General features: G+C 41.4%; 1 protein-coding gene across 5 annotated transcripts in view; it reads left to right on the top strand.

Annotated features, from left to right (window-relative positions):
* atp2b3b (ATPase plasma membrane Ca2+ transporting 3b) overlaps positions 1-16,618 on the top strand; it is a 117,685-nt gene that overhangs the window by 30,461 nt on the left and 70,606 nt on the right. For all 5 annotated transcript variants that reach the window (XM_030423454.1, XM_030423452.1, XM_030423450.1 and 2 more), the window contains 4 exons: positions 13,835-13,876; positions 13,975-14,139; positions 14,755-14,826; positions 14,993-15,135. In XM_030423454.1, coding sequence (XP_030279314.1) covers positions 13,835-13,876; positions 13,975-14,139; positions 14,755-14,826; positions 14,993-15,135 — 422 coding nt within the window. The remainder of the gene's footprint in view (positions 1-13,834; positions 13,877-13,974; positions 14,140-14,754; positions 14,827-14,992; positions 15,136-16,618) is intronic.

Genomic DNA, 16,618 nt, shown 5'->3' with positions numbered 1-16,618 from the left:
AATTGCCTGTAGCATTTTCATTTGGTTAATTAACTTGAACTTGAGCCAAACTCAGTTTACTTAGTGAGGTCATAACTATGATGACCATGATGATTTACATTCTTGACTAGCCATTACATCAGAATCAGAATCGGAATTCCTTTATTTCTTCCTCACGGGACAACAGGAACATTTCTGTGTCAAAGCAGCCAAAGGACAGTTCAATTTAACAATAAACAATAATGATAGTAAACAATGAATAATATAATAAAAAGGTAAGATACATATAGGCAATAATTAAAGTAAGTAGGTATGCTTTACTAGCCTTCATCTCAATCTGCAGTCATTTACCATAACGTTATGTTGTGTTGGGCATGCTTATGAACTGGATGCATAATGGTAGACTGGATGCGTTCTGCTGAGATTCTTTAGCATTGATATTAGTGCTATTGTGGTTGGCTAGTTTGGTTTTAAAATAGGCAGACTGTACAGGGTTTTAGTTTTGTTTCAGCTTGGGAATCATTCCAGACTCTGGACACTTTATGTTGCTTCATCTGGCATGCCTCTCCCCATTCAAACCTTGCTATTTTCTATTGCTACATCCATTTATTTATTTTTTGCAAATATTTGTTTTTATTTACACATGCTTACATTACAATGCAATTGCAATACAAAAACATAGAATTTTTCCATTCATGCATTAGAAAATATTATTTTAAAACACATACTTAAAAATAGAATATCATCACCAATCAAGAAATTATACAGCATCAACAGTTTAAGGGTTTCTTATAGTATATTTCGAGTGGTGTAGTAAGAAGAAAGACTGTTAAATCAATGTCCTCTGATTTCCAATTGATTAGGTTGCATTTTTCACTGCTGTGTTGGCAAGTAGAATAACGTATTTCATGTAGTAGTTAGAACTTCATGTCCCCCAGTATCCATGTATATATCCAATATCTTTCTCAATTTGAAAACATATTTTCCTTGATGTGAAGGTAAGACAATGTTTCCAAAATTCCTCCAACATTGGTTCAGTTCCACAGCATATGGAGGGGATCACTTTTATTGACATCGCTGACACATGGGAGAAATGGTGCTGTCATTGTTATGCAATCTGTAGGGGATGTAATATATTCTGTGAAGTATATTTATTAGATTTGCCTATACAAGAGAGTCTGGGCCCACTCCACTAGTTGATGCCAATCCTCCTCCCTTAAAAAACAACCTATATCTTTTTCCCATTTTCCTTTAATGGATGCCTTATTATAGCCAGGTAAGTTGTCACTTACAATGCCAAATATGGAAAGTGTTCGTCCCCTGGTTGTTGTGCATACCGTATTATACAGGAATGCTTCAAAAGGGGTGTCTTTTGGGTTTTTGGGGAAATTTAAAAACTAAATATGTGCAGCAATGTTGAATTTTTCAATTGTTAAATGTTAGCAAATGTATCATTGATATCCACTGTTTGAATTTTTAAAATATTTGCTTTCATCTTTGCAGTACTGTGTCTGCAGTGTGGTTTGAGAGATTGGGGTTACCCCATAAAGGAGTCTTCCTGAAGTGACATTCTTGCCAAGCATTAAATGTGTTCAGTATTATGAGGTTCAATTTGATATAATTATTTTTAAATATCAGCTTATCTGATATGCATATGTGTATGCCTAAATATTTAAAACCATTAATGCACCATTTCAATGGGTCAGTGAAAGATCTTATATTATCATCCTGTATATGTAGTTGTAGTATCTCACTTTTGATATGAAAGTGCCCTGTATTCATTCAAACATTGCCACAATGAGTATACTGATATGCGCGGGTCAGTTTTGTAACTAGAGGTCATCTGCATAAAGGGACAGTTAGTGCTCACGCGATAACGGGATTGGATCAGACGGAAATGGCTAATGGCTCAAATGTAAGTATGAAGAGCAAGGGTGAGATTGGACAACGTTGCTAGCAGCCCTCTTGACGATCACTTTTGTTACAATGTTAGCTTTGGGAGCATTCAACAATGTTTTAACATACTGAATACTCAGTCCTACCAAATGCCTTGTTTGCATCCATAGATATTATTAACATAGCTTTATCCTTTTTTCGGCCAGGTATGAGGAGCAGTCACCAGCCATTGTCCGATCCATGTCTGTTCTTAATAAACCCTATTTGGTCAGCATGAATAAACTTTGGTATGATATCTTCCAATCTGCAGGAAATTGTTTGAGAAAAACTTATAATCCTCAATTGGAGGACCTCAGCCTCAAATATGTCAGCATCAGTGTATTTTTATCATCAGTTTGTATTCTGGGGAGAGGTATTCTATCCATTTATCGTTTTGCTCCAATATTTTTATTATCTTGCTCTGTTTTATATATATTTTCATACAATTGCTTAAATTCTGCATTTATAGGTACTGAGTTGACAAGCTGGCTGCCGTCCTCTGTTACTATTCTAGAAATTTGTCAAGCTAATAATTGGCTCGTATTATTTCAAGATTCATGAGAATGATACCTGGTCCTGGCCATAGCTGCTTCCTCATTGTTGATGTACAGATTGTCATGCAATAACCTGAACACGTCATAAGTTTGGCAGCAAATTTAAAGAAAAATCTGAAGCCCCAGCTCAAGGCACTCCCATTGTAACGTGTAGCTGGAGGCATCAGCTTTTGGTCTGACCAAAACTGCACCTTGTTTAGCAAACACGTTCCGGATCCTAGATCCGGAAGGAGGACTTCCCCTCAGAAAGCAGCCCGCTTTGCCCTGGTTTCTACGCCCTCGTCAACTTTGCTGTTTCCTCCACTTCAACGCAGAGAACAGCCACCACCAGCCTCCTCACTGCAGGACGCTGTAGCCATCCGACGTCTCTTATCCATGCTGTGGGAGGCGGACAGAAACATGCTGGTTGCAACATTGCGGGCTCAAATTATGCTCTTCTAATGTCTTGACAGATACTAGAAATAAGCATGTATTGTGTGCTTGTAAGCTACAGTGTTTGCACTGTGAAACTTTGAGCTTGCTTGTTTTTCTTTGTGCTCATCATGAGCTGATTTGAGCCTTTTTACTAACTAAAGTGTTAGCTTTGTTGCCTTGTGTTTCTCTCTAGGATCAGCGGTAGGTGATTTCGAGCCTGAGTGTTCGTTCACCGGCCGCTGAGTGATAGAAAGGCGAGTATTGTCTCTCCACGGCTGTTTCTCCCTCCTACGCTCCGAGCGTTAGCCCTCTCTCTCTCTCTCTCTCTCTCTCTCTCTCTCTCTCTCTCTCTCTCCCTCTCTCTCTCTTTACTAACCCACACGTACACACATGCGCATTAGTTCGGGTAGACGCACAAAATGAACCGTTAATGACCTTGCTATAACATCAGACATGTGTGTCGTGGTAGCACCTACACCAACTTTGGAAAATCAGAGTCTAGCTCTGTCCAAACCACACTTTGAATAAAGGCACGTTAGGTCGACAGACACTGTTCTGCCATTGTTTGTTCTAGCGTCACATGGTCATATCCATTGACCAGCCCTTGGTGTGACATGGCCACGTCCACCATCTTGAACTCTCTCTGACATCTTCCAAGAGATCGCATCGGCCATCTTGGCTCTCTCTGTCTCCACGTCCACCATTTTGGCTCTCTCTCTCTTTTGTGTCTCTCTGACACACACACACGCACGTGCGCGCACACACACACCGCATGCTTGTTTGTTGTTTGAGTTTGTCTTAGTGTTTTAGTTTAATAGTTCAGCTGCTGTAGTTGATAAATGTTTGTTGAGTGAAGTATTATTGATTATTGATCAGTATGCTAAAATTGATGAATTATATTATAATGTACAGAGCCGCAACCTAGGCTTTTTTTGTGACTGTATATGACTCAGACCTTCGTCTAAAAGCATAATTACAATGAAAAAGGCACTTTTAAGGTTTACCGTATTTTCGTTTTTGGGTCAAGCTTATTTTCTCAGTGCAAGGGGCACGCTTTGCGATAGCATCATAATCGCTATTTTAAAACACTAAGAAGGCTCGACAGAACATGAAACTTTGCTTGTAGTATCACCAGGGTCTCTACACATGAACACGAGCATTGAGAACATTGTTTGTGTACACAGAGTTTACTAAAAAGAGAGTTTTTGGACAACTCAAGTTAGCAGATGTTTCATCCGCTCGCCGTCGTCCTGCCAGTGAGAAGTATCAATCTCCGAATGCAATGTAACATGGAGGACAGTTAAGGTGGAACGCTCCTAAAGCTTAGTTCCATATAAATGCAGGATAATTCATTGTTTTGTCTTTAGCGAAAAACAATATTGACCTTGAAGTTGAAAAAGGAGCCTCATATAAGAAACAATACTAAAATAAAAAGCTGGAAAAGTCACGTGAGATCTCGCGTGGATAGTTGTTGCCGGAAAACAGTAGTGGTCCACCTTAACTCTCATCCAAGTTACGTTGCATTCTGAGATCGATACTTCTCGGCTGCCATGATGACTGGGAGCGGAACACGCTACTGCTATGGTGAGTTGTTAGGAAAACTTTCTTTTCAGCAAACTCTGTGTACACAAACAATGTTCTCAATGCTCATGTTCATGTGTAGAGAGTTTCATGTTGTGTCAAGCCTTCTTAGTGTTTTAAAAATAGCGATTTTGATGCTATCGTAAAAGTAAAAGTTGCCCCTTGCACTGAGAAAATGAGCTTGCCCGAAAACGAAAATAAGGTCAATCTTAAAAGTCGTTATTATGCTTTTATATGAAGGTTCAACTCATATACATTCACAAAAAAAACCTAGGTTGAATTTTGGCGAGAGTTTCACTTTAATTTTATTAAATTAAATTGAACACTTCTTTTGCGACTGTTTTCCACTCTGGTTTTTGGTCCCTGATGTGGAGGGACATAGGTCCCTGTGGAGCCCCATTTTGTTGTTTTAATTAATAGTTTTGATTATTATTAAAGCTGTAGTCTGTAACCAAGGACGGACTGGCCATTGGGCAATGTGGGCAAATGCCACCGCGGCAAATTGCTGCTCGCGGCCGCATGACAAACAAATAAATAAATAAATAAATAAATATAGGAAATATGTGTTTCTATAGAAAAGTGGGAGGTTAAGAAGCTTTTTCATGGGTGGCCAAATGAGGCTGTGTTTGAAGGTGGGACGTCAGGGATATTTAGGTTTGTTGTGAAATCCGATATTCCAGGGTATAATTGGCTGTTTTTGACTATTTTTGATTTTGCCATTATATTTCACCCTAAAAACTATTTACTTGGTGTCATTATTTTCAGCACAACCTCACATGTGTGACTGTACAGTTATTTTTTCATTTTGACATACTGTATTAACACAATGGACCTAAAATCACAAAAAAACATAAAATCCGAGTAGGAAAAAGTTTGATTTTTTTACTGTGAAAACCACAAATATGTTTTTAAAAAAACTGTTTTATTACTTATAATGCAAATATAAATTGTTGTTTGCTAAATATGTGCATACATTTAAAAAATTTACGAAGTTATATGTAACTTTTTAGATTTAAATGCAGGCAATGCTCAGGTCTGCCTGAGCTCCTTCCAGCTGAATGAAGAGCTGCACTGCCTGCTCCACATTCAGCTTCTCCTCATTGTTCTGACTCATTAAACAAAAAACCGACTCCACTACACACTAAACACACTACACCAAACACTACATAACACACTAACTATACACTCCAAACATGCTAAATGTCACAAATCTCTCTACTCTCAATATCGCTGTCTGCACACCGACCGTCGTTGCCTGTCAATCATCCGCCTCCGTCCCTCCCACAACTTCCTGTTCCTCAACAACAAAAGTTGCTGCTTGGACACTTTCGTGACAAAAGCCCGTTTTTACCGTTTCTTCGTGCACCAGACACAAAGCAAACGTGATGGCAATGTTCGCGAAAAGCTAAGTCCGGTTTTGGACGTGCCGGTGCGTCCGGTCCGTCGCCTCGAAGGTGGGCCGTGTAGGTTGGCTAGCGGCTAGCAGCTAGCTACACACGAACATCCACAGATTCCGATTCCACTTTGTTGTACGCGCCTCTCCGGATCTCCTCAGACCCGAACAGACTCGGTCTGGGCTCGTTTAGTCTCATTAATCCACAACAGTCAGTTTAGATGCACAGAACAGAACGGGACCGAACCGCCGGCAAAATCCCGGTCCAGCTCGCGCCGCTGCAGCTATAAGTATGCTTGTTTCTTAAAGGAGTCATCACCCGGAAATTGCAATTTCTCTCGTTAAATCATGCATATTGGTGTTGGACCTCTGTTGAAACTTGCCTGAAAAGCTGGAGTTTGAAAGTTTCTTATTTTTTTAGCTTTGGCTGTTTTTCCGAACAGGAATAGCGCACAATAGTACGCGTTCCTAAAGCAGGAGATTTTGACTCTGCTCCTGTGGTGACGTTACCACAGGAGGCTACTTGCATATTAAGCATCAGCTCACAGCCGTCCTCAGCCAGGGTGAGCACGCCAAATCTGCTTATTTCTCGGTCATTTTCACGCCATACATCGTCACCGCTAGCATTAAAACTCAGGTCTTACATGTAAAACACGAGTGTGAAAAGTAAGAAGGAAAAAAAAAGAATTTACCATTCAGAGACATCCTGCTGTAAACGTGTCTCTTCCACCGTCTCTGCCTCTTCACTCTGCCGTTTGGGTTCCGACTCCGGCTCGTACATAAATGCCTGAATTCCGTAAGGTTCGTCATTTAGTGTGTGCGCCATGACAGGGGGCTGTTTATGTTGTGGAGTCTGTGTGCATGCAGGCTCGCCCCCCATTCCGGCTCTGTCCTTCCTGCGGCCAATCAACGCGCGCCTCATTACATATTAATACAATGCACATCCGGACCGGTCAAAACCTCGCGCATAATTTCGCGTGAGAAAGTCGCGGTATGAAAAAGTGTCAGAACAAGCCCTATGTTTGATTTTTTAAATTTTTTTATTTTCTAATAAGTTTTAAGAATTGATCCAAAGCGATCCAAGAGGGACTGGATATGTAAAAAACCAGGTGATGACTCCTTTAAGGTGCGGGGTCGTGGTGGGCTCTGCAGTGATTGGCTCTGGTGCGCACGTGACTGTGGTGGCTCGGTGGACAATGCTCGCGAATTTGTAAAGCATTTATGAAATTATTTATTAACGGTGTCATTGCAGTCCAAACAAATGCGAAGTCGCACACCCTTGAAACAAGCAGCAGCCATGTTGAAAGTCTCAGGTCAGTCTAATCCTGATCCGCAGAGATATTTGACAAACACACACACACACACACACACAGACAGACAGACAGACAGAGATTCCTTGCTTTTATAGAGAGATGTTTGGTTTCATTGTTCGATTAAAATCATCAAAGGAATGAACAAAGGGTAATGGTTGCTAATGACTGTATGATGTTTGAAACTAGACATAGTTAGAAATCATCTGCCCAGACATGCCGCAATATGAATGTCAGTAGGTGGCACCTGGTTGCCACAGTCCCCCCAGGTGTGAAAATTCCCTTCTCCCATTGTCTGAGAGGGCACCTGAACCAGGGCTGGACTAGGACAAAAAATTGGCTCTGGCATTTTTGGCTTAGACCGGCCCCTCATAATTAGCAGGAACAGTATGTGTTCCCCTGAGGAATGTATTTTACTATTATCCCAAACCCAACTCTAATTAATGTGGTGAGGTGTACATATGTTTACTCACTTGGTGGATAGCTCACTTGACTGGAAAAAAACGCTCACAAACCCTGTCAATCCTATGAACAACTATGTTACACCCCTTCTTAAGATGCCCTTTGGGGTGAACAACAGTCCATTATTGAGCCCAACCCCCTTCCAAAATCAACCACAGAACAACAACTTAGAGCTGACAAAAATCCACAGGATTTATTAACATTAAAATAACTGAGACACTAAACCTAAATATCAGAAGTTTACCATCTATTGTTAACTCTTTTCTTAACTCCACTTTTGTCTGCTCTGTGTAGTTCAATTGATTCTTTTATCCTTTTTATTGATATCATCTCTAATATGTATTTTCTGAATTTCCCTGATATAGCAGCTCAATTCTAATTCTTCAGGTTAAAAGGTGCTCCCTCCTTTAAAAAGCTATAACATGCATGCATCAGGCTAAAAACAGGGCTGCTTTATGAACTTGTGCAAAGTAACTATGTCTTTGCATTTGACACTGTCTTACTCTTATTAAATGTGGGCATACCTTTTGCTAATAATACTTTTATATTTTTTTTACACTTGCTTTAGTAATGCTTAAATAGCAAAACTTTTACTTATCATTTAGAATCTCTTTTTTTTAAACATGTTAAACCAGTATAGAGGCTTGCTACAAATTCAAACTACTATGCAGCCTTTCACCACACCTTTCACCTAAATATAAAAAATGCTATGATGTAGCCTAAAATGGACACTTGCTGCTCATCCAACACTTCTCAGCCTTGACCGTTTGCTATTTTATCAGAATAAGATGCTGTGGTTGCCAGATTTTGGGAAGTATGCAATACCAATGTAATTACAGTTCTCAACGGGCCTGAAAATTACAACCCAACCCAACTTGCAGGTTTTTAAGCCCGAACCCAACGCAGCCCGACACACCAGCATGAATTGTCTGCCTCCCCCCTTCACCTTCAACCTGCTGTTGCTGGAGCATTGCTGTCACAGAGGACATGGAGGCTACAGCTGCCCCTCCAGCGAACATCTCTGTGATCTTAGCATATTTTGCAGCATCTACAGTGAGATTCTTCAATCTCTTAGCACGCAACTTCTCCGCACCCCCTTTCTTTCTCTTTGGCTGCTCAATGTTGCCACTCCTCACGCTCAACACTGTGAAACTAGCGGGAGTCACAGGGGACAGCACAGGGAAGGGGTGGGGTTGCTTTTGTACTGTATCCTGATTGTTTTTTTTTTTTTATCTACTATTTTAATCCCAAATTGGGAAATTCTTTTTTCCACTCACATTACAAACACACAAACACACACATGCAGTGTAGAGGAGATGAGCGAAGGGGCAGCCACACATGCCACGGCGCCCAATGAGCAGTGTGAGGGGTCGGTGCCTTGCTCAAGGGCAAAGCACCGACCCGGCGACCTTCCGGCGTCCTTCAAGTCCCCAAGCAAAGTCCCTACGGACTGAGCTATTGCCGCCCTTCAGTCCACTGTCTATATTGAAGATGGACCAATCGGCCGCCCCCTCTAAATTGTGGGCCAGCCTTTTAGAAAAACCAAAAAATCCAACAGCATAAGCCCCTGAGGACTGTCGGCCCACTGGAAAAATGCCCGGTATGCCAGATTAACAGTCCAGCCTGAACGCATCATCAGTTCCGCGCAACAGCCGGATGCTGGAGATCTTAAAAGAACTCAAGGCCAACTCAAGGCGGTCCCATCGTAATGTGTTGCTTCAAGTATCAGCTTTGGACTGCGAAAGTTTGGATTTTACCTTTGCTTAGGCCGCAGTCTTTTATCTCACTCATCGAGCCAAGCCTGGAGAAGGAGGACATGGTAACTTTGCCACCTTGTCAGTGTACAATAAGCCACGTTTCTATCAAGGATCAGCGGAGGGTGATTTGAGCCTGAGTTTGTTCACTGAACGCTGAGTGATAGGAAGGCAAGTACTTGCTCTCCATGGCTGTTGCTCCCTTTTTGCTGTGCTCCCAGCGCTAGCCCTCTCTCTCTCTACTTACTATAGCGCTTTTCATGGTACAAAAGAGCACTTTACATGTTAAAAAGCAGAAATATAAAAACAACACATTAGAAAATAAAGAAAGGTACCTCTTTAGGTATGATAATATTTCTTCCTCTTAATAGTTGAGTTGACCCCTCTTAACTTCAAGAGATGCATGCCAGTTGAACCATGACCTTGATTGAATAGGTGAATGTCTTAGCAGAATGTGTGTTATCAAAAATAGTTCTGAGAGGGCAGGCTCCTGTTCCTGCCCTGGATTTAGAATTGGCAAAGGAATCCATATAAATATAATGGTACTCAACCTGGACCAGAAAGACAGCTTTGTTTGTGAACAGCCAGTTTGGTGAGCTTGCCCTGCAAGACACTCCTTTCTTTCTTTGGAACGTAGGTCTTCTTCTTCCCTCTGTCCTCAGGTTTTCATTTTTGTGAGGGACCATATGCTAAACTATAAACCTGCCAAATAGGACCCCAAAAACATAACGCAAATGTTGTTAGATAACTTTCTTAGACTACAATGATGGCCCTGACAACTGCTGAAATTGGAACTAACCAATCATAACAGTTCATATACAGGAACGTTATATCTAGAAAAGAACCAAACAAACGGGATAAGAGAAAAGAGTTAGATATGACATCAATCTAGACTGCTGAACTCCTTATGGCAGCCATGTCCAAACAATTCCATAAAGGGCCGGTGTGGCAGCAGGTTTTCTTTTCAACCAAGCAGCAGCACACCAGACCTGACTCATTTTATCAACTGATCTCAGTCTTCAGAAAGTTGATTGGTCAAACTGTGTGCTCTTGACTGGTTGGAACAAAAACCTGCCGCCACACCGGCCCTTTGTGGAATAGTTTGGACATGCCTGACTTATGGTCTTATAGACCTACATGATATGAGCTACCTCAGTAAAGGAAAGCATGCTTTCTTGTGTGATGTCTGATAAATAGTAGTCTGAGGAACAGAGTTAACATGACACACCGAAGTCTCTCTTCCTCCCATTAAGTTTTAATATACTAAAAATGTGATCTTATGGTACTAAAAGCTCTTTCCATATCTCTCATTTAAGTTTTACAGCATGCAGTAGGCACTTTGATTAATGTTACTCACCTGACTGTTCTTTCAGGAATTTTTTTGTTTTAACTGGAGTGGATCGATGGTGCTTAATGCAGAGCTGGGTGGGGGAAAGCAGGATGTACTCCACATCTTTCTCTCCCAGCATCCTTTTCACTACTCAGAACTCATCTCTCTTCTGCTGCAGATCTACACTGTAATTTGAATAAAATTATATCCTCTTGTTCTCATATATCATCTCTGCCGTGCTCCTAGAGAGCTGAAGGACTTTGGCGATGATTAGCCACGGTCTGTCCGACTGCTATTTTTGTTTTAGGTTGAAATCATTTTCAGTGGAGTGCTAGGGGCAAATACTATGTTAGCATCATATGTTAGCTATTTTTAAAACACTTAGAAGACTCGACACATCATGAAACTTTGCTCGTAGTATCACCAGGGTCTCTACACATGAACACGAGCATTGAGAACATTGTTTGTGTACACAGAGTTCACTAAAAAGAGAGTTTTTGAACAACTCATGTCAGCAGTTGCTTGTTCCGCTCACAGCCGTCCTGCCAGTTGAGAAGTGTCGCTCTCCGAATGCAACGTAACGGGGAGGAGAATTAAGGTGGAACGTACGAAAATACGGTCAATCTTAAAATGGCGCTTTCGTCGTAATTATGCTTTTAACGACTGTTTGACCTGGGTACATTCACAAAAAGACCCTAGGTTGCATTTTGATGAGAGTTTCACTTTGATATCGTCTTTTGCACCCTCTCGACTCTCTATCTCCTGAACCTGGTCCGACAGCATGGAAAGTGATGCCTCTATTTAGGTCAATCTGATTTGAATGTCAGATTTGCTTGGTTAGCTCTTCCTCAGTTTCCTGGATGGCTCTTGTTGTATTTCTATTTCTACTTTGCACGGAGCATAGGTACAAAAACAATTTCCCCCTGGGGATTAAAAAAGTATTCTGACTCTGATTCTGATTCAAGTTGACTGAGGAACGTTTCTGTGAGTAACGTGGGTGAGAAGCTGTAGTTTTACTTTGTTGTTGTTTTGAAAACTGTAGCTTGCCATACAAAGGTTCACGAAATGTCTCTGTTTCTTGCCTGAAACTTGAAGTTATGAAGAAATAAATTCAGTTTTCAGGGCCTGCCATAGAGAGCTCATAAATCCACACTCCTTGGCTGCATCCGGAAGCCATTTGCATATAAAATCCTGTGTGCACGGTGTCATTGCAAAGTCAGTGTACCAATGATTTTTATATTTGAGTTTAACAATGAAAGATGGGGTTAGGGGTTAGTTATGGAAAATTATGACAAAAAGACTCAGATAACCATAGAGAGGTGGAATGGGCACATATAGATTCAAATCAGCCACAAAGACGAGCAAAATGACCACAAAGAAACATAACGTAACAACAGAGATGAAAAATGACCATGAGACATACAACAACCACAGAGATGCAAAAGTGATGACAAAAGGCCACAAAGCAACCAGAAAGAGATGCAAAACCATACAAAGAGATGTAGGAGAATTCTTGGGATGAAGATGTATGAAATGATACCATAGAGGTGAAAAACAATCCCAGAGACACTGGATGTCAACAGAGATAAAACATGACCATAAAGACACTTAGAGCGACACCGTCTTTGTCTCACACACTGCAGCATGTGTGTGTAAAGTAAGTTGGGTGCCTAACTGATTTCAGATAAGAGCTTCTGCAGGAAACTCACCAGCTTAACCTCATCTCATCGATAATTTAGCCCACATCCTCTCAATCCCTCTCGCCACTCTGTTTCACTCTTTCCCTCTCACTGTCTGACGTTCTCATGCCCTGTCTCTCTGTCTGTCCATCTTTCTCTCTCACTTCATCTCTTGTTTATCCCACTCATGTGCCAACTTTAACTCTTCCATGTTTCTCCTTCCCCACCCTGAATCTGGGAGAGAGAGACTGCAGATTGAATCAATTACTGAAAGAGCAGGGGAGAGTGAGGCAGCCGAAAGATTCAGGGAGTAGTGTTTGTTGGTCAAAGCATTAAGTATTAGCCTCTGCTCAAATTTGTTCTGGAAGTGCCTGCAGTCAGAGCAGAGCTGCATACAACAACAGAGGCTACACATACTCTCAGAAGCACTTAAGGTTAATCATTACCAGTGCATGAATCTATACCTCTACCACTGTTGTTCTCAGAACTGCATGGGAATCTGTGGTGTACTGTTGACATCTGAAAAAGAAGAAAGCCTATGTAGCATGCTGGAATGAAGAAATAGACAGCATTTATCTGATTATTTGATGACATTTGAAAAAAAACTTGAAGCGCTTGTTGTCCTCATTCTGTTTCCAAACTGTTATTTGTGCACTAGGATGTATTGCATTCAGTGTAGCAGCCTCTGTGGACTGGATCATTCAGACAGTCATTTACTGGAGCTAATACATAATTCATAAGACTTCTACAAATGCCATAACTTGTTAGTTTTTCCTCATGCAATGTTGGTTTGCGATGGAGCTGTTCACTTTTACCTTTGATCTGTCTCTGATTATGAGATTGAGGTTATTTTCAATTCACTTTGTTCATTCTATGTAATCATCTACAAAGATTGTCCTGGTATAGTCATGTGTAATAGCACATTTACTACTAGAATTTTTTTATTCTTTTTTCATTTTGTTTTCCCTTTTTGCCAAATTCTCTCATGTGCCCCAAAAACCCTCCTTCCTCACACATTCCCCAAACAGAGGACAGTACTCAGTTGCTCATCTCTGCAGATGCCAGTTACAGCACAGCCACCAATGGTATGTGAGCATAAAGTTCTCTGCCCTGCCCCGCTCCTTTCCTCAGGCAATGAATGGAACCCAGTACACGGTGCAGTGAAAGTGACAGTGACTTATACATATAAAAATGTCTCTAACTCACTTGACCCAGTGTAGAGTGAAGATGTTTTTACCTTTATTACTCTTCCCTTGGTATTGTTTCTTTGTGTTTTTATTTTTGTTTCTGAAAGTGTTTGTTTGGCTTTCCTGATGGAAATTATGAGCTTTTGGTGATAATAACTATGCACACAGATGAACACTATGTTATCATAACTCTTTGTCTTTCTATTCCCTTATCCCTTTCTCTTCCCCTGTCTAACTTGCTTTACCTTTCTTTTAGGAAAACAACCTGATGGAGCTGTGGAGAACAATCAGAACAAAGGTAAAAGCTCATGACATGTGTGCACGTGTAAAGGTCATCTTTCTTGATCTGCAGGTGCAGTACTGAAGAGTGTATACGTTTGTGTGCTTGTGTTTCAGCCAAGAAGCAGGATGGGGGTGTTGCCATGGAGATGCAACCCCTGAAGAGTGCAGAGGGAGGGGAGGTAGAGGACAGAGAGAAAAAGAAGACCAGTGTTCCAAAGAAAGAGAAGAGTGTCTTGCAGGGCAAGCTCACCAAACTGGCGGTTCAAATTGGCAAAGCAGGCAAGAACTGTTGTACACAATCTGGGCAGGGTTAACACTCTTCTAGCAATCATTTAGGAACTGTCTCCACTTAAATGAACATAGAGTACAGTTCAAGTTCCTCCAGAAAGTGATACAATAATTGTGGGAGTTAAGTAAACTTTGAATTTCAATTGAAAAGAGTCATAGAATTATATTTTACTGCTGCTCGATGATTAAGAGATGTGTAAATGACTATGACAGTGATGGAATGTGATCACCCAGGTAAAGAAGTGACGTGAATGATAAACAAATTATATGGTTCTTCATCAGACATGCATTATTTCAGTCCTAAATAAAATCAGAAATATTGAATAAAGTCAGAACAGATTGACTAAGTTGCACAGTCATCAGTTGTTCCTTCTTAGCGCAGCAGTAGCTCAGTCCACAGGGACTTGACTTGGGGACCAATCTATAAGGACTTTGCCAGTTGACCTCTTGACACTGCCATGGTGTCCTTGGGCAAGGCACCAAACCCTGTTCCCGGTGCCTCAAACTGGGCAGCCCCCTATCCATTGATGCATTTGTAAGAGGCTTGTTTTGTGCATGTATAAAGGATGTTTAATAAAGCATTTTCTTCTCTGAATCTCCCCACAGGTTTGGTGATGTCGGCCATTACTGTCATCATTCTGGTGCTGTATTTTGTCATCAACACTTTTGTCGTTGAAGGTCTGTTTTTTGTACACCTTCCTAACAAATGCACATACTGTTTTGCTTTTACTTCCTGGCACATTTGACTTATTCCAGTCATTTCACAATGCTTACCATTCTGCTAAATATGAATGACTATTGAGTTGACTGTTTGGTCTAATATATAGCATGATGTGTATTACAGGTCATACGTGGTTGTCAGAGTGTACACCGGTCTACGTCCAGTACTTTGTCAAGTTCTTTATCATTGGCGTCACTGTGCTGGTAGTGGCTGTCCCGGAGGGTTTACCTCTTGCTGTCACCATCTCTCTGGCTTACTCTGTCAAGGTAGACCCACACATTCTGTTTCATGAATGCTTTGCAAATGGAAATGTAGGTATTATAGGAGGCTCTATAACGAATGTAACAATGTGCACTGAATCTGATAATGAAAATGCAGCTTTTGGAAAATATACTTGCTCGTTTCTTGCTAGGTGTTGGATGAGATGATCGATACCCCTCTTATGTCCATTCGATCAGAATTAAGGTAGACGGTTAGTTGAGATTAATATCCATCCATCCATCCATCCATCTCTCCACTCATCTATTTTCTTCTGCTTGTGCTTGTCCCAGCCTGGGTTGTGGTAGGGTTAGGGTTAGGCAGCAGGACGAGCAGTTTCCAAACATCCCCCTCTTTGGCAATGCTTTCCTTGGGGATCCCGAGGCATTCTCAGACCAGACTCCTTTTGACGCAATGTAGCAGTTGCTCTACTGAGATCTCCCTGTGGATGCCTGAGCTCCTCACTCTATCTCTAAGACTGAGCCTAGCCACCCTGCTGAGGAATCTCATGTATTGCATTCTTTCGGTCACTACCCACTGCTCATACCAGGACCTGACTGTTGGAAATTAGATCAACTGGTAAAGCGAAAGCACGCCCTCTCACTCACCTTTCTCTCTTCAGCACAGTGGTATATTATAATGCCTACATTAATGCTGATGCAACTCCGCTCTCTGAAGAAGACCCAGAGATATTTGATTCCAGAGGGACTAATCAACTATGAAGGCTCTTTCAAGAGACAAAAAAGCCTCCTTTCGGTTATGTGACAACGAAGCATATATCATCACCAGGGCAAGACTGAAAGCCGGCAATCGAGAAGGCAAAGAGAAGACATCAGCAGAGACTGGAGAGTGACATATACACCAACAGCACTAGAATATGTGGCAGGCAATTCAAAAGTCACAAGCTACAAATGCAGGAGAGCCCCCATCATGTGTGAGGCTACGTTGCTGGATGAGCTTAACACATTTTATGCTCACTTCGATCTCCTCAAAGACTCAGCTGAGAAGTCTACTCTGCCTCCAGAGGGCCGGCCACTGTCAGTAATGACAGAGGATGGGAGAAAAATCATGCTGACACTGAATATGAATAAGGCTGCTGGTCCAGATAATATACCTGGCTATGAACTTGCTGATGTTATTACAGACATTTTTAACATTTCACTCTCACAGGAGTCTGTCCCTCCCACTTTAAGACATGATTATTACCCTGTGGCTCTCGCCCCCATTCTGATGGAGTGCTTTAAGAAATTGGTTCTCCAGCACATCAAAGACAACATCCCTGCCAGCCTGGACCATCACCAGTATGCTTTCAGAACCAACAGATCCACAGAAGTAGCCATATTAATTGTCCTCCACTCTGTTTTGACACACCTACAGAAGAAGAATAGCTACATCAGAATCCTGTTTGTTGACTTCAGCCCAGCATTCAACACAATTTCACACATGAAGCTAATTGGAAAACCAAACAATCTGGGCTTGAGTGCAACACTC

Source organism: Sparus aurata, chromosome 7 (assembly GCF_900880675.1).
Source record: "Sparus aurata chromosome 7, fSpaAur1.1, whole genome shotgun sequence".
NCBI lineage: Eukaryota > Metazoa > Chordata > Actinopteri > Spariformes > Sparidae > Sparus > Sparus aurata.
Note: the sequence above shows the minus strand (reverse complement) of the source record. Positions and strands in the feature narration are given on the sequence as shown.